General features: G+C 36.1%; 1 protein-coding gene across 3 annotated transcripts; it reads right to left on the minus strand.

The window, feature by feature from the left end:
- Positions 1-2,747: 2,747 nt before the first annotated feature.
- On the minus strand, positions 2,748-16,841 carry LOC306853680 (very long chain fatty acid elongase 6). Of its 3 annotated transcripts, none has more exons than XM_079391268.1 (5): positions 16,168-16,477; positions 7,064-7,195; positions 6,548-6,624; positions 6,003-6,154; positions 2,748-3,556 (listed from the first exon to the last, which is right to left on the minus strand). In XM_079391268.1, exons 2-5 carry the CDS (start codon positions 7,088-7,090, stop codon positions 3,123-3,125), a joined length of 690 nt encoding a protein of 229 aa, XP_079247394.1. In that variant the 5' UTR covers positions 7,091-7,195; positions 16,168-16,477; the 3' UTR covers positions 2,748-3,122. The 3 variants fall into 3 exon arrangements, with proteins under 3 accessions (XP_079247394.1, XP_079247393.1, XP_079247392.1); XM_079391267.1 differs by having other exon boundaries at positions 6,548-6,627; XM_079391266.1 differs by lacking the exon at positions 6,548-6,624 and having other exon boundaries at positions 16,168-16,841.
- Positions 16,842-23,953: the final 7,112 nt, after the last annotated feature.

Raw genomic sequence — 23,953 nt, forward strand, 5'->3', positions numbered from 1 at the left:
TACTTTAAATGTTTTATTATTATTATTATTTTTAATAGTTTGCTGTTTCACTTACTATTTTTAATAAGTAGTTGGCAGTATAAAGTGCACTATTTAGTAAGTAGTTGGCTAGTATTGAATTCTGAACGTATAGTGTATGCCCTTTTTAAAGTAGGCATATGAAATTAGCTAGTCATTCGTTTGTATTTATATGCAAGCATTTTCAACTTTCCAGATTTAGTATTTTCTTTAATTGCAGTTGCTTATTAATAATTATGCACAAATGTCTGGAAACAATACAATTTTAAACCCCTACCAGTCCTGACTGACGTGTTACACAGTCTGTGGAGTCTTTGACCTTTCAAAATGATATTTTGTGAGCTAGACAGAGCATGGCACATCTGACCTAAGGCTTTTTGTGGCATTCTCCTTTCTCCATTCTCTTTTGTGGCAGTGAGTGAGTCAAATCAACTTTATTGTCATACACGTGACTGTAATGCAAAGATGAGGATGAAATATATATTCTGTATATATATATATGATCGATAAATAGATGGATATAGATTCACATCTTGGATTTTTTTTTCTTTTTCTTTCTTGTACTTAAGTAATTTTGTTATTCCTACAGTATGGGTTAAATGAATGTAAACTGAAGAGCTGAACTTTCATCACATTAGCCATGTGTTTTGTTGTACTTTTTCACCAGTTTTTCTTGTTTCACAAGCAATAAGGAAAGTAAAACTGTAAAGGGACCTGAGGTCCGATCACTCACGTGGAACATTCTTGAACATGCAAAATATGTACGAGCAATGATTTACGAAATCCATTTCATTCAGTATGTTGAAATGATTTCCAAATCTAACTACCTCTGAACTAATGCACACTGTTTCAAGCACACTTAGTTTATCAGAATACCCTTATTGTGTCTGTGTCACTAAAATGGTTCCTTGGGACTTTTTTTGTTGCGTACTGTAGCTGTGAAATGTGTAAGGTGGATGCTTTTGAGTTATTGGTTGCTATTTTTGTCTGGTATTTTGTTTTGTTCATTTAAAATGCCAATCCTTTTTAACTACAGCTCCCCGCTTTGTCTGAGATTACGAAATCTGTAAGATTATAAACTCATATGTGCCTCTGATATGTAAACATACGGGACATTGTTTAATGTTACACATCTTTGTGTTTTTTAAGAATGTTAAGACTTAGTATTCCTGTATGTTTGCCGAGGCCCTTTAGTGAGCACCTTTAGTGATGCAATAGAGTTATAATCCCAAAAAGCAATTATATTAAAGAAAATAATCAAGCTATTAACATATACTTTTGCCAAATGTATGTTGTGTTAGTGTGTCTAAAAGATTCTCCCATAAATGTCTGTGGAGTCATTAGAGCTGCTGGTAGGAATTTCATGGGCATCTGGAGTTACGCAAAACAATGAAAGAATATCTTAGTATAATAGCTGTGCAAAGTAATGCTAATGAGGTTTTGTGGTCTGTTTGGAGATACAAGCTTTTAGAGATTAAGTACTGGAAACACTCAACAAACTGAATTCAAATCTAATGCCTACAAACTTTGATCCATATTATCCAGTGCTAACAGGCAGTATTTCATTGCACTTTATTTGTTGTAGTTACATCATCCAAAGATTTCCAGTCAAATATGGCATTATGTGATGTATATATGTCAAATTTCAACTGGCCTGTGACCTCTGATCAGTGCAATTTCATAGTACTTTCAACAGACTGTCTATTGCCATATGGTTTAAAATGTCTGTTGGCATAATTTCTGTCACTCTTTTACCGCTCCACCACAGTAGACACGCATAACATGCTTAGTATGGCTTTAGAAACCAGGGCAGTCTGAACTTATGTCTTATGTCATTGTGGCTGAGGCAGGAGTGCTCCCATCTGGCATGTTGCTGAGCCTGTTCACAGCAAGAGTGACAGTTCAGATCTCCTTCCTGCAGAGTTGGGAGCAAAACATGTACCAGAAAGGATCTCTCACACAGTCCTACCAGGGTAAACAAGGTGAAATCGAATGAAAAAACACAGACACGTGATTATTTCAGCACTCTTGGCTCTTTGTTAAAATCGTCTATAGATGCTTTACATGTATACAGTGCAAATGCACAAGAGCACAATGGACACCATTCAGTGACAGAGATTATTCAGATTTGTTACAGTGATATAGACTTTTTGTTTTATTATGCTTGACTTCATGGTCCTTTAGGCAGGGCTAGACTCTCTACGCCATCTGTCTTTGGAAAGGAAGCTGATAATGATGACCTTAAGCCATGAGAAGAAGACCAGGCCTTTCAGAGGTCAGAACAAAAATGTAGATTCAGAGAGGTTCGATGATTCATACTCCACAAGGGCCTCAGGTGTTCTGATGATCATTTGGCCCAAGTGTCCTCTCAAAATGGCCTTCATTGGTCTTTTTTTTGTACCCTTCCCCTTTCATTTTAATTTGCTTGTGTGGTTGCTTGTGTGTATGTGTAATCCAATGGCATTAACATTTCAGGCCTATTTTACTACCTTGACTATTTTACCTTTTTGTTATGTTTTCTCTTTTTTTCTAAAATGATATGAACATCAAATGGAACACTCTTAAGACCTGAGAAAATTTTGGTGCTGCGACGCTGAACACAGAACACACTGTGGCATTTTTAGCTCAACATTAACCAGTCTTCCATTGACATGGCTTTCGTACAAAACTACCGTACACAATCTAATCAATAAAAATAAAAATGCAACAGTAACATTTGTCCCAGTCCATTTTGACAACTTCTTAATTCTGTTTTAATTTATTTTGATTCCCTTTTTTAATCTATACACTTTTTTTAATACAGAGAATTGTATTGGGCACATAAACATTACATAAAGACACTTTTTTTTTGTTCAACTGATATAATCGTAATGATTTCTCAGTGCAGCTCAATAGAGCTTCCCTAGTGGCGGGGAGGTTTATCTCTATACGTTAGTAGTACAGTATGCACAAGCTTTGATAGTAGCCCCTCATGGTCTTTGCTTCTTTCTTCTGCAAGTTCATAAGCCCTAACAGTAAAGACATATCCATCCACTACCAATCATTGGTCCGTTTAGTTTTTCCCCACCTCTCCTTGATTAATTTTTTTAAATCATTTTCTTGATTTATTGGCTTTTCTTGGCTGCATTGGATTTGGTCTTTGTCATGTAGGCTTCGAAGAAGAACTGGCAGAAGAGCACAAAGTAGCTGAGGTACATGAGGGACGACCACACAATGTTCTGCACATGGGACGGGCACTCTTGGCCTTGCTGCATCCACGAATACACCAGGTAGTTGACCACGCAGCCCATTACCATCTGGGTGATCTGCGTTAGAGTGATGAACATGGCGAACTTGCGAGAGATTTTGAAGCCGGCAGCCCGTAGAGCATAGTAAGAATACATGACGGCGTGCACCAGATAGTTCATGGTCATGAACCAGCCCCCGCCAGCCACCATGTCCTTGTAGGAGTACCAGGAATAGAGCAGAACTGTGATGTGATGATACCAGTGCAGGAAAATCAGCTTTTGCTTCCGTAAGACGATGAATAGTGTGTCTCCTGGAAGGATAAGAGCAAGAGACTGATTGTGAGAGAGATTTAGGTAGAGGGTAACACTTTATTTTAAGGTGTCTGTAATACAGAGTAATTACATAGTTAAGTACTTAGTAGTAGCATTGTACTTACATGAAACAAAAGTTACTTGCCATGTAACTAAGTTATGGAACAGCCTGTACTTACAGTTTGTAATTATGTAGATGTAATACTTACATAGCACATATGTAACAGGCCGAGCCTGTTAAACATTATACAACATAATTTTAAAAGTACACAGATATAAGCTACGTAAAATAAAGTGTATCAAGATTGCACTTAAGTGTACTTCATGTGTATCTATACTGTACACCTTATCCAGCTGCACCTTAGTTTGATTAAACCCACCAGTACACAGTTAAAATACATGTAATACATTTTTAATTACATTACAATTACATAATATTACACAAACATAAGCTACTTAAAATAAAGTGTATCAAGATTGTACTTAAGTGTACATGTAGCTGTGTAACAGACTCTGCCGGTTAGATGTGTAACAGTAGCTGCCTATTACATCTACATAATTACAAACTGTAATTACAGGCAGTTCCATAACTTAGTTACGTGGTAAATAAATTTAGTTTCATGTAAGTACAAGGCTACTACTAAGCAATTAATTAGGTAATTACTCTGTATTATGACACCTTAAAATAAAGTGTTACCAGGTGGGGTAAAAGATTTTGTAATTGTTTGGTGAATAAACGCTGGTTGCTATGGCTGTCTTCACATGCTATCTTGTTTTCTTTTAGGTTTTGAAAATGGTGAAAGTATTGTATTATTGGTTTTGTGAGTAAAGATTAAGGTCTTCAGCTAAACTTGCATGTTTTAGACCTTGAATATTTGAATATCTAATCAGGGCAAGGTTCACCAATGCATTCAGCAGACAACAGTTTAATTTGGCTATATGCAACAAGGTCAAACAGTGTAGATATAGTTTTTAAGCTACAATTTAAGTCATTAAAGTTGTTGTAAGTAAACAACTGTTAGTGAAGCCTCACTAGCCAGCTAATGATGTTGCGTAGGATATAGCATTAAAAAATGTTGCATAGAAACAGCACGATGAGCATTAAATCTTAAAATGTGCATAAAAATGTATGCACTTTATTAAGATCATTTATCATTTATTTATTTAGTTTTATCTATTTATTTTTTGTATTAGATAAGAAAAACTATGATGGAAACAGAATTACTGAATGAAGTCAACAAATACAAAACATTATAAGTCGTCAATGTGACATTTAATGCATCCTTGCTAATTAAAATTAATACAAATATAATAATAAAAAGTTTTTTTGTTGTTGTTAACTTGTTCACTTTAAATTGTCCATAAATTAATATCAGAGGGCAAGTGCCACAAGTCAAAAGTCTATATATGCTGGTATGCCTCCTGCTGTACATCAGTGGACAAAACATCATGACTCATTATGCTTGGCCTGTGCCTAGGAGGGAAGTTAAGGGTCCTCATGTCGTCTCAGTGCTGCCTTTTTGTCTCTACAATAGGCCTGGTAGCCCACTAACCGGCAGGACATGGCAAACACAATAGGCCCAGGCAGGCGGAAAATAGATCCACTATCCTAGATTTCTAGACTTGGGGTTATGCTGCAAGGTTCATGCTAACAAAACGTTTTCACCCCCGGCTCTTAATGCATCGTGTTTCCTTCAGGAGCATCAGTGAATGTTTGAACCTTTTTTAATTGTTGTGTTTGAGTCCCTCAATCATCCTCAGCGTGAAAAGGTGGATCTCAAAATCATACAGTTACTGCTGGAAAGGGTTAAAATATGCAAAAGATGCTGGAAAACTGAAGATTCTGCAGGACCTGGAGGATTTTTCTGAAGAACAAAGCTCAGTTTAACTGTTCAGAACAAACAAGGGACTCATGAACAACCATCACAAAACAAAAAAACAGTCGTAGATCATCCAGGTAACCACACACAGTATTAAGAACCAAGGGTTCCCAAACTTTTGAATGTGGTTATTTTAATAATTTCAGCTATTTTTTTGTCTTGTGGACTATATGTAAACATCTTTTATGGAAAATATCTTACTCAGGACAGTACTAAATAAAAAATAACATGCATTTTGTATGATCTCTTTTATTTTGGTAAAATTATCCACATTTTCACAGATTCTGCAAGGGGTTCCCAAACTTTCGATCCCCACTGTAAACATCGTAATGTTATGTGCAGTATAAAAAATGTATGTTAATTTTGTAAACATGTAGCAGTATTATGAAATTATTTTTGTTTTTAACGATTTGCAAAATTAAATATTCAAACCTGACAAATGAGAAAATTGTTGGAACGACACCAATTTATTGTGCATTTCTACATACAAACAAATATATAAAATAGCTTAAATCTTAACCTATGAAACTGAAATAAAATAGGACATATAGAGATATAATCTCACCTAGTTCAGGTGCCTTGCTGAGGACGAAAGCATAGGCCCAGAACTTGCTGACTGGTCCGTTGTAGAAGCTCTGATCGCACACTGACTGCTTTAGGCCTTTGGTCATCAAGATGTTCATCATGTAGCCTCCGGTTCTGATGGCACCAAATATACTGAAGAAGGATGTGCAACAAAACAAAAGAGACACTTTAAATCAGATACAAAATGGTATATGCTTTATTTAACTGTTAGGACTCATAGCATTACTACTAAGGCCAACGATGCTTTATTTTTTGGGGTGTGCTTATTTATTGATACTTTACATTGTGTGGCTGGGCAGTTACTTGGCACTCAGGTTCCAGTTTTAGGTTTCTTATAGTGGTTGCCAAAGACCAGATCATGTGATAAACCTGGAAGTGCGATGTAGTCTGTCTCACCACCTTTCTACAGTCACTATAGTGCTGATCTCCACACATAGAAGAGTGAGATGTGTTATATCGTTAAGTTAGATGACATGTTAAGGTGCAAGCTCAAAATGAAATTATATATGCAGGCCTCTTATGTACCATATATGCAGGTCTTTATGAAGTAACTTGGAACGAGGAAGTGGCTTGTTTTTCTGGCTATAATGCACACCATTAATCTGCTAAAACATGAAACAATTTATAAATGCACAGTATTCACTTTTCACTATATTGTAATGTGTAAAACTGCATCACTTCAAACACAGAAATGTGAAGTGTCTTTTCATTCTGGCTGATTTAATTTTTTAAACTAGCAAACTGCTTTTATCTTGCACTGCCATTGCATTATGACATCTAATTTAATGTGCCGTAAAAGCTTCAGAAATAGGCCTATCTCTATGAATAATGGCCTACGTGGGTTATTACTTTACATATAATTAATTTATGTTACATTTTAATTTCCATCACTCATAGCACTGCAATGTATTAAGTAAGCAAATATGTTTTAGCATTAACAGGTGCTGTAGGCAAATGCATAGATGCATGTAACACCCATAGATACACCCTTAAACATTTGCATGCATGATCTATGACCCAGTTACCTATAGACATATTTACCTGAAGGCTGCAAGTGTTAAAGACCATAGTACTAAAGGTTTCCTCAATTCAAACTTCTCCCTTTGTTTCATTACATGCCGCCCACCAAGTATGCAAGCAGCGTAGAGAGCAGAGAAGAGGAAGGACTTCTTCCTGTAAGGAATGAGATGACAAAAAATTTGTAAAATTCAAAGAAATTTAACTTCAGCCTTTAGCGTGACCATCTGCTCACAGCATAATGTTAGTCAGTTTGGTGAATTTACAATTTTATATACATGATTGAGGTTTAAGTTTGAAGCATATTCCAAGTCAGTATTTTTTTTATAAATTATTTTATATATTTTGAAAATATCAGAGCAAACTGTGAAACCCAAATGCTGTATATAAGTGGTTATTTAGCATATAATTCTATCCAAACTCTCTCTCTCTCTAAACAAGATTTGGTTACACTTTATCTTAAGGTGTCATTATATATTTAAGTACTGAGTAATATTAATTAACTACATGTACTTACTATATGGTTAGGGATAGGGTTTGGGTTAGGGTTAGTTGCATGTAATTTTGCATAATTAATTGTTATTATATTAGTAAGCACATGTAATATGTGTAACAAGGGCACCGTAAAATAAAGTGTTAATTTTTTTAATGTTTTGTTTTGATGTCTTTATTGTCTTTTATGCTTACAGAGGATGTGTTTACTTGATCATAAATACAGTAAAAACAGTAATATTGTTAAATATTTTCACTACTTAAATATATTCTAGCCATTGCTCGAGTCATCAGTGTCACATCATGCTGCAGAAATCATTCTGTAATATGCAGATCTGCTGCTCAAGAAACATTTCTTGTTTTCAACATTAATATTGTTTTGTGGAAACACTAATATATTTGTTAAAATTCTTTGATAAAATTAATTTATTTTAAATGAAAATCTTTTAAAACAGTATAAATGTCTTTTTTCAAATCAATATTCTATTCTAATTTCTAACAGAGAAAAACAAACACAGCATTTTGATTTTCCTGAATTATGCCATGTTTTGAATGGAAACACGCATCCCCCGTATAATCCCCCCGTCAAATTTGGAGACTTTGCATACGGTGAAACAACCACCTGAAAACTGGTCCATCGACTATTCTGACTATATTGTACTGCAGTTATGTAGCTGTTAGAAAAGCACCAGCAAAGCCAGAGCTTCTTCCATCTCGCAGTTCCAGTCTTACAAATTTGCATACTGGTTTATAGTGTGTACTCTGTAAAAATCAAATAGGATGCGTAAAGATTTTTAGTTATATACTCCTCAGAATCCATGGTTTAGCAACTTTGTCCAAATGCATCAAACATTACATAAATATGCCATTGTTTCTTAAATCCTATATTTATTACTTATCTGTTGCCAAAATGAAATAAACTGTTGTTGGAGCTTTTCATCACAAACAGCTTATTGGGCTTATTTTGACAGCTTGTGATGCTTTTAGGATCTCATAATATCTGGCAGCACTGTACTGCATTTATCTGATAGCTGGAAATATCCACCATGCAGTCTAATTCAATTTTGAGGGCATTCTGATCCCTCTAAATCTAATTTGCGATAAATTTGCTTCCTTATGGCTTAATCGGTGTCTTTTTTTTTAATTTGAGGTAATCAGAATCAAAAGCACACTAGGAAATCTCTGCATAAAGTATGTCTATTAAACACATTATTTAGATTATGACAAAATTATGCTCAAATACTAGTATTTAAAGCCTAACATTGTCACAGTGTCAACATTTCAGTAGCCAATACATGAGAGAGATTTCAAGGTTCAACTCATTTTGATACCACGTTCACAAAAAAACTAAAACAATGGCATGTAGTAATAAATTAAATCACAATTGTTTTTAGGCACTAAATTAAAACACCAGAATCAAGTAAATATTATCAAATAAAACTAATTATTCATTATATAGTCTATATAATAAAGCCCAATTGATGCTGTTAAAGTTTGGCCAAAATCAGGCCTTTAAATAAAGTGAATTGAAGTGTTTCACATCCTTATTAAAACATAAACTTTAATTAATAATGACAGCAATTTTTTTCGGTTAATGGAAGAAGTCAACCAGATGGGAGCTTTGCCAGTCCAGCATCCAGCTGGCATTCTGAGCCAAAACTGGGGCACGTCTCTCCCTGCCAGTATCATTTCCAGGATGATGCGTGTTCTCTGTTCAAGAACTACAGTCAAATCGGCGAACAAGGATCCCCAGAGGTTCTTCTGGGTTTTAATTACCCTATTTGCATATGGGTAAAGTCTCAGACAATTCCTCTATTCAACAGAATTCAAATAATACGTAGACTTAAATAAAAAATTCTTGCAGTAGAAGTAGTGCTAAGTGTCTTTTTTATATTTAGCAATTTGTTTGGGTAATTTTTTGTTACACATGATCTCTATAGGCTTTGTGTGAAGAAGAGTAGGGTGTAGGTTGTGAAAGCACGCTGAGCATCATTTTTATTTTTCTGCCTACTGGATGTGAGAAACACTGACCTCACTCTGCTCAGAACAGTGAGTCCATTCTGTGCATACAGCCCCCCCTCCAACATTGACCTGTCATTGCATTGTTCTTTGTGTACAAAGGGAGGCTGCAGCAGTATTCACATACTTTATTGGACCAATGTATCAGTGTTATTGGATGACTGAACTCTTGTTTCTGGTTACAAATCAGTTAAATGCACTGGGTGTGATTGCTCAAGCTAACAGACACATTTTCTTCACTGTGCCAGCTAGCAGGAAGCTTGTACTTGAAAACAGCTGGCAGCAAGATGCTGCTAATGGTAATCCAACTTCTGTGTTCATATGTCATTATGTATCGTGCCAGAACCAAATGTTTGATGCTACTAGGGTTGTTTTTTTATATATATTCTGTATACCTCTTCATTTACAGGCGTTTTTTTTTTCAGTCAGAGGGACCATCATTTTGATCAAATAGCCATTGTTGCCTATTTTAAAGCGTTGACAAAAATCTACTGAAGAATACCTAATTTTAATTTATATGGTTTACAATATTTTTATATGGTAAAAATAAGCAGCAATACTGACCAACACTACGATTCAAAAGCTTATCTGTAAGATGTTTTTTTATATATATATATTTAAATTGACCAAGACTACAGGGATAATGTGAAATATTTTTACTTATACTAATATATATATTTCACCTAATTCAATATATTGCCCAGCCCTAGATGCAGCAAATAAGTGAAGAAACTGGCAGTTTGGACCATGCAAGGTAATTCATTTTAAGAAGCTTGATGGGTTATTGAGCTGTGCTGCAGTGAATGACAAAACAGCACTGCTCCCCTTTTATTAGAGCCTTATCTGGAGACATGTTTTGGGGAGGATTTCAAATATCACACTAGAGGAGTGAGTGAGTAAGTGGCATACACCACACAGATGCAGTAAAGCCCCGTCTTATACCATCCAATGTACTGACCATCCAATGGCGATTCAAGAGAATATTCCCATCTGGCCTTATTGATATGTCAATAAAGCAGAGCTACTGGCACTTTCGTATAATGCAACAAAAATTATCCAGAAAAAAGGTAGTGAGACAGAAATATACTAAGCAACAAATATTTTATATAAACCTAACCGATTCAGGTCCTGCGTCATCATCTTTCAATAAGTAGGTTTATGTATTGCAAGACCATCAAGCCCTTGACTTCTCCATCTGCGTATTTGTCTATGCTCTCATTTTTTTCCAGCTGAGAGCATCAAACCTGTATTGGACAAAGACTGATGGTGAAGCTACCTGCAAGGGCTCACATCTGGCCCAAGCTGTTTAGGCTAGAAGTGCTTCCCAAGTCATTTAGAGCCGCTAAATAAATGGATTTTGCAGCCTAATAGCAGTTTTAGACTAATTACGGTAGCAGAATCTTTTCTGCTAGATTCAGTGATTTTTAACTGAACGCAGCACAATGTTGGAAAAGTGCAGGATGGTAGAATTAACTGTACAAGCACAGAAAAGGGTTTCTGTCAGTGCAAAACCTCGACATATGGACATGCAAACACAAACCCTTTTTTTTAAATTCAGTGTTAAAGGAATAGTTCTGCCATAAATGAAAATATGTTGGGAATGTACTCACTCTTCAAATATGTAGATGAGTTTGTTTCTTCATCAAAACAGATTTGGAGAAATTTAGCATTACACCACTTGCTCACCAAAGGATCCTCTGCAGTGAACGGGTGCCGTCAGAACGAGAGTCCAAACAGCTGATAAAAACATCACCATAATTCACAAGTATTCCACACGACTCCAGTCCATCAATTAATGGCTTGTGAAGTGAGAAGCTGCGTGTTTGTAATAAATTTGATAATAAATAACCACTGTTTCTGGCTAAAATACAAGTTCTCTATTCATAATATTGTTTTCTCCAATAAAAACGCTGACTTGTCTGAATCAGTAGAGAAATATCCACAGATCAATCACCGTTGTCAAGTGAAAACAGTCCAAAACAGCTCTAAACAAATATGTTGGTGGATTTTGATGTGGGAAGACAACAAGGGATGGAGTTTTTCACTGGATTAAGCGTTATTTGGAAGTGCTTTAAGCCAGAAGGAATAGTTCAAATTTAAAACACCATGATGCTTGTTTCTTGCAGCTTTAAACTTCACAAGATGTTAACTGATGGACTGGATTCATGTGGATTATTGTGATGGGTTTTATCAGCTGTTTGGACTCTCATTCTGACGGCACCCATTCACTGCAGAGGATCCAATGGTGAGCAAGTGATGTACTGCTAAATTTCTCCAAATCTGTTCGATGAAGAAACAAACTCATCTACATCTTGGATGGCCTGAAGATGAGTACATTTTCACCATTTTATTTACATTTAGGGCTGAATAACTACTTTTAGCTGACAAATATATAATATGTATATTTAAATTATTCTTTTTCTAGCTAAACAGTTTCTGGCTAACACTACTGATTGCTGCTGCCTTTAAGATCTGAGTGCGATAACATATAAGGCTCAACAAACCGATGGCTGATGTTATAATTTGTGACATGGTGGAAAGGGCTTTAGCCAGAGGTATTTGTTTTTCTCTACCACCCTCTCCAAACATCAAATGCAATCTCTTCTTCGGGGCTACTCACATTGAAAATAGAAACAAGATGACTGCTCTTTCAGAGGTCAAATTTGGAAATACATTTTTTGTCAAGTGCCCCTAGTTATGGTGGGTGGCAAAGGCTTTAAGTTTTCTCAAAGACCTTTTAGATGTGCCAGTTGAAAGATGCAGGAAAAGCGTATCTTATTTATAAATATAATCTCTCAAGGCCAGTGGTGTGGTGTAGTAAAGTGACTGTCTGCATTCCTAAGATTGTATTAAGTAACATTTATTGCAGGGACACCGGTTTGTGGTGCCAGGAAACTCTACTATGTGTCTCTATTATGTAAGCCTGGCAGCCTGTGTGGAAATCAGTCCACTTTTATTTATCCACAGTATTTTTGTGCATCCTGTCTGCTTGTGTCTTTATTTTGAGAGACATTAAATACATTTTTGGGCAGTGTATTATAGTGAGGATAGAGGATAAAAATACACCCAGATCAGAGATGACCTGTGGCTATCTTCACAACCTCAGGCTAATTCTCTCTGGTCAAACCAGAACAACACGAAACGTGGCACATTGCATAAGCCATGGCAGCTCTGTCTTATTGATCCTTGCTGAGAATTGTTTTGCCAATCAAAAAACAAATATTAGCAACCCACATAAAAAAATACTATGCAAGTTTCAGCTCTGTATTCTATATAACCATTAAAACCTATTCATTTATAATAAAATTAACTCTTATTTAAACAGCTAATAGACATGAAAATGTATATTTTTTATAAATGAACTTATTTATTTATTTAAAATGGCAAGAACAGATGCCAATATGGCCATCTGTCTAGCAGGTATGACTCAGCACTGTCAAATATTAATGAACTAATTTTAGTAAAGTCATGTTTTACATAACACGTGCATGGCCTGTAAAATGCACATACATGTTTATTGCTACATATGTTGAATATATGGGTACCGGCACAGCCGTTGAAATGCAGCATGCATGTACCTGTTGAAGTGAGATTTTTAAAAACACTGAACAAAATTGCTACATATTTTCACGAGGCCAATTCCTTTAAAATAGGTTCTCCGCAGTGTTAAGTACTTTTATATCTGTCAAATTTTAAAAGCTTCTGTTACCTATGAAGACACAGGGTGCTTTGAACGATCAGGTGATAATTATACCTAACTTTGTATTGCAGCAATCTATTCATACTCATATACTTACTCTTATTTATTCATATAAAATATATTTTCTTCACAGACGTTCAGGAAACTATGGCCTATGTTGAAACACCTGTGCTTGCCTAGCATAAACAATTCAGATATTGTTTATCAAAGCTGACATTCTGTTTCCTTGATCATTAGGAAGATGTACAAAAGGAAAGGATCTTGTGGTGTTGCAGTCATTCATCACAGAGCAGAGCATTGGATTATTAAAGCAGAGACATGAGCCTTGCAGTTGCTTTTTAAATCAGAACAGGGGAGGGGTTCTGAAAAATGCTTTTCAAGCAAATGTTTAGTCTCTGTATATATGCATTAGCCTTTAATTACCAGGCTGATTTATAGTCTTTAAAATGCTGAGTAACGGTACAGCTAATTGGTATTTAACCCCTTTGTTCATCCCCTCACTCAGCTGAATGACCACTGGCAAAGACTTCGGTTGTTAGAAATCTTAGATTTTAATATCTACACTCAAATTTAGCTTTGTTTAGCAGGTTTTTAATGCATTGATCTTTATGGAGCTACTACAACATGCTATAGAAATACAGCATGTGGAATTATATTACAAAAGAATGACATGCATTTTGTAGATTGGGTAATTACAGTGCATAAGTGCATAGGTAGGAAGTGCAAAGAAAGAAAATCATTAAACTCATTTAGAAGAAAAAAGAACAGTTGTAGCTACGAGATGAATAAGATTGAAAGGTGGAACAGTTAAAAAAAGAAAAAAGAAAACTAGATAACAACAGAGAGGGCCATTATCTTACTCATAACGTTATGTGATTACAAAGAAGTATTATGAAACCACATAACTTGTGATGGTTGTAAGTTAGCTAAATACCTGAAGGAAAGTGTAGTTACAAGCCTGTGCTGAATTGATATTAATGACTTATGTTGCATATGAGTTGATTTTAAGTATCAGGTGCCTGTCTATAAATGTGTCTCCGTTTTTTTTTTTTTTTTATCTAACAGTGATAGTTCACACAAAAATGGAAAATGTGTCATCATTTACTATATTCTCATATTGGTATGACTTTATTCTGTGGTACACAAAAGCAGGGGTCAGGCAGAAGCACAGTTACCATTCATTATCACATGCAATGAAAGTGAATGGTGACTGAGTTTGTCAGTTTGCCTGAAATCATTTTTGGTCTTCCATGGAAGGTAGCAAGTGTATGAAAAATGATCTGAGTGTAAATAATGACTAATAAAGAATTGCAGTGTTTGGGTTAACTGTGCCTTTAAATCTGCATTTCGGTGTTTTGAACAGTTAAACAGCACATGACGTTCAATCAGAAACAGACATGCTGAAATAGCCTAATCAACAAAACAGAATAATTATTAAAACACACGGTACGCTGAATACAGTAGGTGTTTGTCCACACAGGCGGACACAAGATGATAGATGTGATGTAAGCAACCGCGAGAAGTCGGCACAGTGACGCGAAAACGTGATTGGTCAAATGTGTGTCAGCAGACATCAACAGCCGCGTCCCATTGGTTAGTTGCTATGAATTCTACAGCAGCCTCACTTCCCCGTCTCCAAACGCGCTACATAATTACAAAATTGATCCATTGCGAGTAATCGTGTTGGTGTTACCATTTGTCAGATACTTTAAACAAGCGACACAGTTTCCAAACAGGGAAACGTGCCAAATGTACACAAACCATTAACTACAGAGCATATGCACCTATGTAGGCTATAGATAGAACGATTTTATAAAGACCATACACGGTGTTTCTATGCAGCGAATGTAATAACGCTTTGCTTGCATGATTCCATATGATTACCTGTATTGTGGCGTTCACATTTTGCTACAGAGATTGTGGGCTAGGCTAGGATTTGAGCTAGTGATGGGGAAGTTCGACTCATTTCCGCGAATCGGTTCTTTTGAACGAATCGTTTAAAAACAATTCAAAACAAATCTTTTACGTCATGGCGTGATTGTCACCACGTGGTCCCTGACAAGCCGGTGTAGCTCACTGTACTCTAACCTAACGTTTCAATAAAACCGTAGCCGTGTTTATAGTATATTTCTGTATTACGTGTTTAATTTAGTTTTACTAAGAGCGTTTATGCTAGATTAATGCTATTAATGCTAAGTCTGTAACATGTTGACAATGTAACATTTCTGCTTGTATCTTGAAACAAATCAGACATGAATCGGTTTGTGTGTAGACTCCAGAATCTCCGATTCAGTCCGATCCGTGAGCAAAGCTTTTTAAACCAGTTTTGTGAATCGGTTCAACCCGATTTAATAGATCCGACTCTAAAAGAATGAATCTTTCTCGAATCGGACATTGCTACTTTGGGCAAGCGCTATTTAGGTCTAGATAAGCATCGCTTTGAAACACACATTCAGTTTCGTTTACGAAAAAATCGTGTTTTTCAAATAAAGGTTTGCGTAAGATATAAATCCGTGCGGCATCCTGGAGGATGAAAGTGCCAAATGTCACGAGGGACATTAAGCAGAGCATCACCTTGAATAGGCTTTGAATCTGATTAGAGTGCAGCGATGCTTCAAATATAGCATCGCTCATTACACGTAGATCATTTGTGTTATTAAAAAGAACGCAATGCTGAAGCAATATTGTTGAGTCTCGAGGGGGGAAATCACAATGTGCATCGTGGTCTGGATGGTACCTGCCAGTGACTTTCAAGAGCCCCCCTACGGTTTTTAAACATTCGGCTTAATGCATGGTTCAGATGTTTAATATGCTAGTCAGTCAGTGCAAAACAAGTGTACACGCTATCTGATGAACGGCTTTGTAGGCTGTGATTATTATGGTCCAGCTTATTTATCATGCATCAGAGCTACTGTACCAGTTCTCCTGCATCCATCGAATGGCTTCATCTTCATTGAATTGCCTCTCGAATTCGTATTCTTGCAATGCCAGCACCGACATGGTCTCTCGTCCTTTAAACGCTTACAGTAGAACGTCAGGCTGTCTTTGGCGACTAAATGAACTCAGTTTGACGGATTTCCTAGCTATGTCTCGCAGGCTCAGCTCCAACCTTGCCCTCGCATCGCTCTTGCCAGCCCCAGCACACTCGTTGAGTTGTTCTCGAACGTCAGTCTATTTGACTCTGAGCCCGTGCCGGCATACGCCCTCCTCTCTTCTGGATGAGGAGCGCAGCGCAAGGTCCTAATGCCGCAGATCTGGTGCATCCTCCTGAACTGTCGTCATCCCAGACTGCGGTGACCTTTGGCATATATTCATAAACGATGCGTTTTTCACCGTTTTCGCTCTTTGTTCAGACTGGGACTGCACGCGGACGGGTACCCGCGGATACCCGACGGGTGAACCGCAAAAATTTACATAACGGGTGGAATAATATTAACGTGTCGAGTGCGGTGCGGGTGCGGGTCGGACTGGTGACGGGTACGGTTGGGTTGCGGGTACAATTATAACCGAGACTATTTCGACTTAATCCAGTACACGCTGATAGGCAGCTCCTTTCAAATTGTCCCGTGTTTGTGTTCGCGCGCTCTGTCTGAAGTTCCTTTTAGACCTGTTTAAAATAGATTGGTCACACATGTACGCAATAGTTTCATATTGTTTTTACACGCTGGATGTTGTGAACGCTCTCTCTCTCTCTCTGGACACTGCTGCCATTCCTACGTATTTTTATGCATATTTTTAATTGTTTTTGTAGGTTATGAAGGAAAAGCTCATATTTGGCTTATTAATCTAAGCCCTTTGACCTGTTTACAATAGATTGTTCACATGTAGCTACGCAATAGTTTTATATTGTTTACACGTTAAATGTTTCCTTTCTCTCTGTTAACTTGTTGGGCTGCGTGTGTTAAATGTTATTATTAATTTTTAAACACATTAACGCATTAACTCAGAATGACTTGTTAACTGCTTGTTACATTACAAATAAAATAAAGGTGTTTTGTCTGTCTTATGTAGATTTAATGCGGGTGCGGTTCGGGTCGCGGTTTTTATGTCAAACGGGTCGGGTTCGGAATTAAATTAGTGTTGCATGTCGGATAACGGGTCGGGTATTCGGTTAAATACTGCGGGTGCGGGTTTATCAAACAGGACCCGTGCATGACTCTGCTGGGAGGCTTTATTTGTGAAAATAAACCAGCTGCGACTAACATTACCCTAACATATTTCTCACGTCTGAACGAAACCAATCCATCATCTACAGGGGTTTCTAACATACTCTCAGGCAGTTTTTATATTTTCTCTAATACTGTTTTTCATTTAAGTGAAAGTGAAGTGACATATGGCCAATTATGGTGACCCATACTCGGAATTCGTGCTCTGCATTTAACCCATTCAACCTGCACACACACAGCAGTAAACACACACACACACACCGTGAACACACACACCCGGAGCCATTTATGCTGCGGCGCCCGGGGAGCAGTTGGGGGTTCGGTGCCTTCCTCAAGGGCACCTCAGTCGTGTTATTGAGGATGGAGAGAGCGCTGTACATTCACTCCCCCCACCACAATCCCTGCCGGCCCGAGACTCGAACCCGAACCCGCAACCTTTTGATTACGAGTCCGACTCTCTAACCATTAGGCCGACTCTCTAACCATTAGGCCACAACTTCCCCACGACTTAAATGTATTACTTTCTATAATGTTTGGCAGGTAACTAATGTAGCACAATTCAAATATTTAATGTGTGACCCGGAATCACAAAACCAGTCATAAGGGTCAATTTCTTTGAAATAAGCTTTCCATTGATGTATGGTTTGTTAGGATCGGACAACTATTTGAAAATCTGGAATCTGAGGATACAAAACAAAATCTAAATATTCAGAAAATTGCCTTTAAAGTAGTCCAAATGATTTTTGGCTATTGCTACAAATATACCCGTGCTACTTAGGACTGGTTTTGTGGTCCAGGGTCACATATATATATAATATATAAATAAAAATATTTATTTATGTATTATTTATATTTAAAAAAACTGTTTTTAGTTTAAAAAATTTAATATAAAATATAAAAAATAAGATTTTTTAATGAAGACAGAATAAAAAAAATAACATTTATTTGAAACAGAATATAACAATATATAAATGTTTTTACTGTCACGTTTAATCTATTTTATTTTAATTCCTTGCTGAATAAAAGTATTAATTTCTTTTAAAAAAAAACCCCTAAACTTCTATAAAATATCTTTGGTGACATGAGGCTTGCCTGCCTGAAATTCAGGGTGATTTCTAAAAATCTGTGATTTCCAATTTTTTTCCCCCTCTGTGATAGATTATCGTTCACAAAACAATATCTGATGTTGATTGATGCTCATTCTTTTTGCCAAAAAACATAATTATGCTTCAGATGAAGCTGAACAGGGACTGTGCTAAGCCGGGTCACAGTAATAGTAGACAAAAGGTAACAGGTCTGAGCCAACACCTTAGAGGAGAGATGATATCTTTGTCTGCTGTTCTGTGGAAAAAAATGCACAGAAATGAACTAACTGGTTTCTTGGATATGCATATGGACTTGGCCTATACCATCCAGAGGTGTGTCACCTACTAAAGGAAGGTTATCATCTAAATTACACATTTAATCTTATATTCAAATATAATAACAAAGAATATCATAGTTTACGGCTATTTTTTTTTTTTTTTTGAGAAATACATCACTACAAATAACTACTGTACACAGTGAAACAGTGCACAGGCCCTTTATCTTTGATGCCATTACTGCTGTGCTTTCATAATTTTTCTCATGAATTCACATGCTTCAGTGTCTTGAGTCAACAGCTCTTACCTGTTCTTCATTAACTTCCTCAAGGCTCCTCTGAGGAGCTCAAGCAACTATGAGCTTATTTCAGCTCTCGGGACAGTAGTTGTATTGATTCTAGGGAACACAATTGATTCAGCAAAGTCAAGTCACCTTTATACAACAGAGAGTGTTTCAAAGCAGCTCACACTATTAAACTGGAAAGTAACAGAATAAATTGTGCAAACAAATACATATTCTGCTATAAAGCAATAGTGCCATTATTCAGCTCCATTTGTGGAGCCGTTGGTTCATTTCAGTTCGATAAGTAAAGTTCATTCATTATGAAACAAGTTCAGTTCAGTGATAAGCAGCTCTACTGACGACATTAGTGTCGTTATTCAACTCGATTCAGTTCAGTTCAAGAACAATGTCGATGTTGCAAAATTAGGAATATCATGTGCTTTATACAGATGAAGAAGCTTGATAGCAAGTTCAGCAAGCAGACTTGAAGGGAAGATTGCAAAATAATAAGGTGAATTAAAATACTTTAGGAAAGTCAGAGGGTGTGTCTAAGCAAGAGAATGTGAGTCATAGTGGAGAGAGGAAGTTAGTAAATTACAGGTATCCAGATGTATTATCAGGTATTATTAGGTGTCATATTTCTATTATGATATCAATTTATCTGTCAAAATGTGCTGCTATTATACCTTTACTTTTGTCATGTGTGTTTTTCTCTCATGAAGGATGAAGGTGTAATGATGGGTGATGTCTAATTAGAGCAAAAAAGTCCAAATTGATCAGGTAACACTGGTCTGGTGAAAGATTTTAAAATTGTTGGTATAATGTAAACAGAAAGTAATTTCTATAAGAAAAGTGTAAAGTTCAGGCTGATATGTTGGATGTAAAGATTTCTCAGTTAATTATCTCATTCTGTCCATGGAGCCAAATCATATTTAATAGCATAATGACTGTGGAGCTTTTTTCCCCTTAAAAAAAAGTTTTTCACTGACATGTCCAATCCTCATTTGTCATCCTCATATTAAACATGTCAGATCCTGTAAGAACAGTGCTGTTGGATACTCTGTTGTGTGTTAATCATCTAAGTTGTCCTGTAAAGAATAATGGTTACATTTAACAGATTAATTTACTACTAAAGGAAAGGAAGTGATATTGAATTATGGTGTGATTATTTCAGAGATGCAATGTGCAATCTGGAGATAAGTGTAAAGCATAGTAATGGGCTGCTGATTTTACACATTTGGTTCACATGTCATCTGTCTGAATGTGAACTTGCAACCTTTAAATTAGAAATCCTGGTCCAATATAATATAACATATAACATAACATAACATAACATAACATATAATATAATAAAGTGTTGGGCCTGTCTCTGATATTGTATGAAAGAGCATCACAACAAATTTGGAACTTAGTAAACTATTATTATTTTGAAATTAATGTTATCCTTTACCTTTTTTTTGTATGCAAAATCTGTTAATCTTATTTTGTTATTGTGCACAATTCATTTGTACAACACACTTTTTGTGCTCTTCCTACTTAATGTTGCACCATCTAGTGGTCACGTACTGAAACAACCGTTCCATGATGAAATTTTAGCAATTGTTTTTGAATAAAACTTTGTCCAAACTGAAACATATTTTTACATAAATAAATAGTAATATTACTATTTATATGCATTATATACTGATGTTGATTCATCTATTAATGTGTAAATAATAACCATATTACCAGTGATTACTGTTTACATTTTTATGCAGTGATCTGCCTTTTTTTATGTTGGTTCATTGCTCTTAAAACCAACTCGTTAGCCAGTTATCACCATATGTCTTACAAAAAGCAGTTGTGACTACTTGAACAAATTGTACACACATCCTGAGGAGCTGGGTGCGGTTAGGATGCAAAGTACTAGGTCTATTATAATGTTAATGAGCATTACCTTTGTTAAAATGTTCCTTTTTTCTTAAATAAGGATAGGTGTGTTGGACATGGTTGAATACTCTCAATTATGGGTCTGTACTTTTAATTGTATTAGTTGCACTGCCCTCTGTTGGACGCAAGGATGTATAACACTTGTATCACAAACGTTTGAAATTGTGCTTCAGGCATTTATTAGGTTTTGGTTAGGTGTGGTGGCGTTTTGAATGTATTATACTGCAGGGCATTAGATGATGTGTTACAAAGTACAATACATTCTATAAACAATTTACAGCAATTCTTGTCCCATCTGCTTAAATTGATTGACAAATAATATTATAGAAGGGGACAACAGTCTAGGCATATACTTTTTATAACACCATTACATTCACATCCTCCTATTACATCAGACTGGCATTGATAGCTAGTATTGTTTCTTTATAAGTAGATTTTCCAGCAAAATCCCTAATGAAATCACAGCAGGTCACAGCAGCCCGCCGTATATCATCTCAAAGGAAACACTGCACCTGCTCCAGTAAGAAGTTGGAAAGTCAGTTAAAAAAATTTATACTCCAGCTAATCAAGCCATCACAGAGACACAGCAAGGCAGAGCTGATGGATGAACACAAAATAGTCTGCTTTTCTCCTAAACTCTCTGGCCTTCTGCATCTACAGATCCATTAATGTCGATCAGCTCACGTCATCTTTCCACTGAGATTAGTAGGATTTTGGAGTGCAAACTGTGGCACGTAATGAGGAGGATGTTTGAAAAAGAATCGCAGCAGATTGCTTTCACTGGTTTATTAGGCAGCCTGCGGGTTCAAACATGTCTCTCCTTATGAAAGATTAAAACGTCAGATGAAGGCTGTGGCGTATGCATTAACATACAACTTCCAGGTTTGCAGAACATTGTGCATCTGAGCTTGCTGCTTTAAGTTATGCAGAGCGTGATTTGTTTATAATAACTGACATGTTGAATATTTTCTCATGCAGTTGACATATAGTATTTTTTAGCACCTAGTCAGTAAGTTGTGTAGTAACAGTGTTGATATGGTTGTCTTGCTCGAGGCTTAATGCTCTTGACCTTTTCACATTTGATGTGTTATGGCTTAAGCGAGTGATGATGTCATATTTGTGAAAGGTGATGAGATTGAGAGAGCTGGAGTTTTTTGTAACTGTTAACACTGAGCTTCACAATGCTGTCATTCATTCTCTTCTTACCTTTCACTTAATTCTTTAGGCACTGCAGGCACACACACAATTTAACACCGGTTGCAACTCTTATACATTACTTGTCAACTCCTTTATGTGTATGCAGCTGCTTTTCAAAAGTTTGCATAGCAAGCGCAGAATTGACAGAACAATAGAGAAGATTGGATGTTCTGGGCCTGTGTGGAGCTCTGGTCTGTTTTAGGGTGTGTGCTTCCTAACATAACTAGTTCCTTTTGAATTGTTTACGAGAAAACGGCCAATAGGTTTTCGGTTATTAAACAATGTTTTTTTTGGCTTGTTTTTCTCTCTCTCTCATTCTGTCTTAAGCAAGAGCCGTTTTAAACATGCGTAAAAACATGAAATAAATCAATCCTATATTATATAAAATAAAGGCTAAACAAACTTTCTGATTTAAAAAACAAAACAAAAAAACAATTAAACACAATTTTAAAAAGTAATTCTATTAAGAAATAGCCACCGATAAAACAACAATTATAAGCTTAACGCAATAGATGACTAAGTCTGTGGTTAATAAAAACTAGTGCTGTCAAACGATTAATTGCGATTAATTGCTCCAAAATAAAAGTTTTTGTTCACATAATAGGTGTGTGTACTGTGTATGTTTATTATGTCTATATAAACACACACATACATGTTAATATTTAAGAAAAATATGTTATGTTTATATATTAAATATATTTATCTGTAATATAAATAACATAGACTAAATGTAAATATATACATGTAAATATTTTCTAAATATATACTGTATGTGTGTGTATTTATATAATAAATATATACAGTACGCACACATAGTATATAAACAAAAACTTTTATTTTGGATGCGATTAATCGCGATTTGACCGCACTAATAAAAACATGAAAAAAGCTAAATTAAAATTAATATTAAAAATATAAATAAAAAAGCTTTAAAATAACAACAACAAAATAAAAACCCTTAAAACAAATAGTGCTAATATTTAAAATAACACATTAAGACAATTCACACAAATCAATATCGAATAATTACATTTCAGACTTTTGCGTGTACTTGTGCATGCTGCATATCAACATGCTTTACATCCTCACTGGAACACAATCACAGCTGTTATTTTGGGAAAATATTCTGTATCTATCTGCATCCAAAATTAAAAGCTTCTCGCAGTCTGGACAGCTTATAGGCTTTATTTAAGCATTGCATTACATCATCAGTCCTCCGTTACTCACTTCCCACTGCAAAACAATAGAGAAATGTTGCGGTTGGGCCTCTTCACTGATACTATCTTTGTTAATTCTACACACATCCGTGCATCTGTGATTTCACGGTACTCGCTGTGTGGAATTCCTAATCGATTTTTGAGTCAAAACATTTAAGATGTTTCTTTTTAATATAAGTTGAGAAAGCAGGAAGTGTCTGAGTCATGGAAGTTTACTCCATGTCTGATCGTTCACACGCTCCCATTCTAGCACACGCCTGCGGCCAGAGAAGCGTCACACTCAGCTCATCAAAGGCAGGGCCGTGTCAGACACACACACCCGAATACACAAAAAGAGAACACTCAAGCATGTCAAAGGATAGGATATACACACGGATACACACAAGCTCTGGCACATCCTAAGAAAGGTAGACACACACTTTGACCAACGAATCACAAGCACATCAGATGAAAGGGCATAGACATGCATGTTAGCAATATGCCAGCACTTTTTCCAAACACAAAAAGAACAGAGATATGCACACAAAGAACGTATGAGAGAGAAGAGGCA

Source organism: Barbus barbus (assembly GCF_936440315.1).
Source record: "Barbus barbus genome assembly, chromosome: 33".
NCBI classification, from domain to species: Eukaryota; Metazoa; Chordata; class Actinopteri; order Cypriniformes; family Cyprinidae; genus Barbus; species Barbus barbus.

Excerpts from the sequence above, each read along its gene's own strand:
- LOC306853680 (XM_079391266.1), bottom strand. The coding sequence starts at position 16,250 with ATGTCGGTGCTGGCATTGCAAGAATACGAATTCGAGAGGCAATTCAAT. Across the intron at positions 6,155-7,063 it reads TTAACACTTGCAGCCTTCAG|TATATTTGGTGCCATCAGAA; the intron begins GTAAATATGTCT and ends ATCCTTCTTCAG. Across the intron at positions 3,557-6,002 it reads CAGCAAGGCACCTGAACTAG|GAGACACACTATTCATCGTC; the intron begins GTGAGATTATAT and ends TTATCCTTCCAG.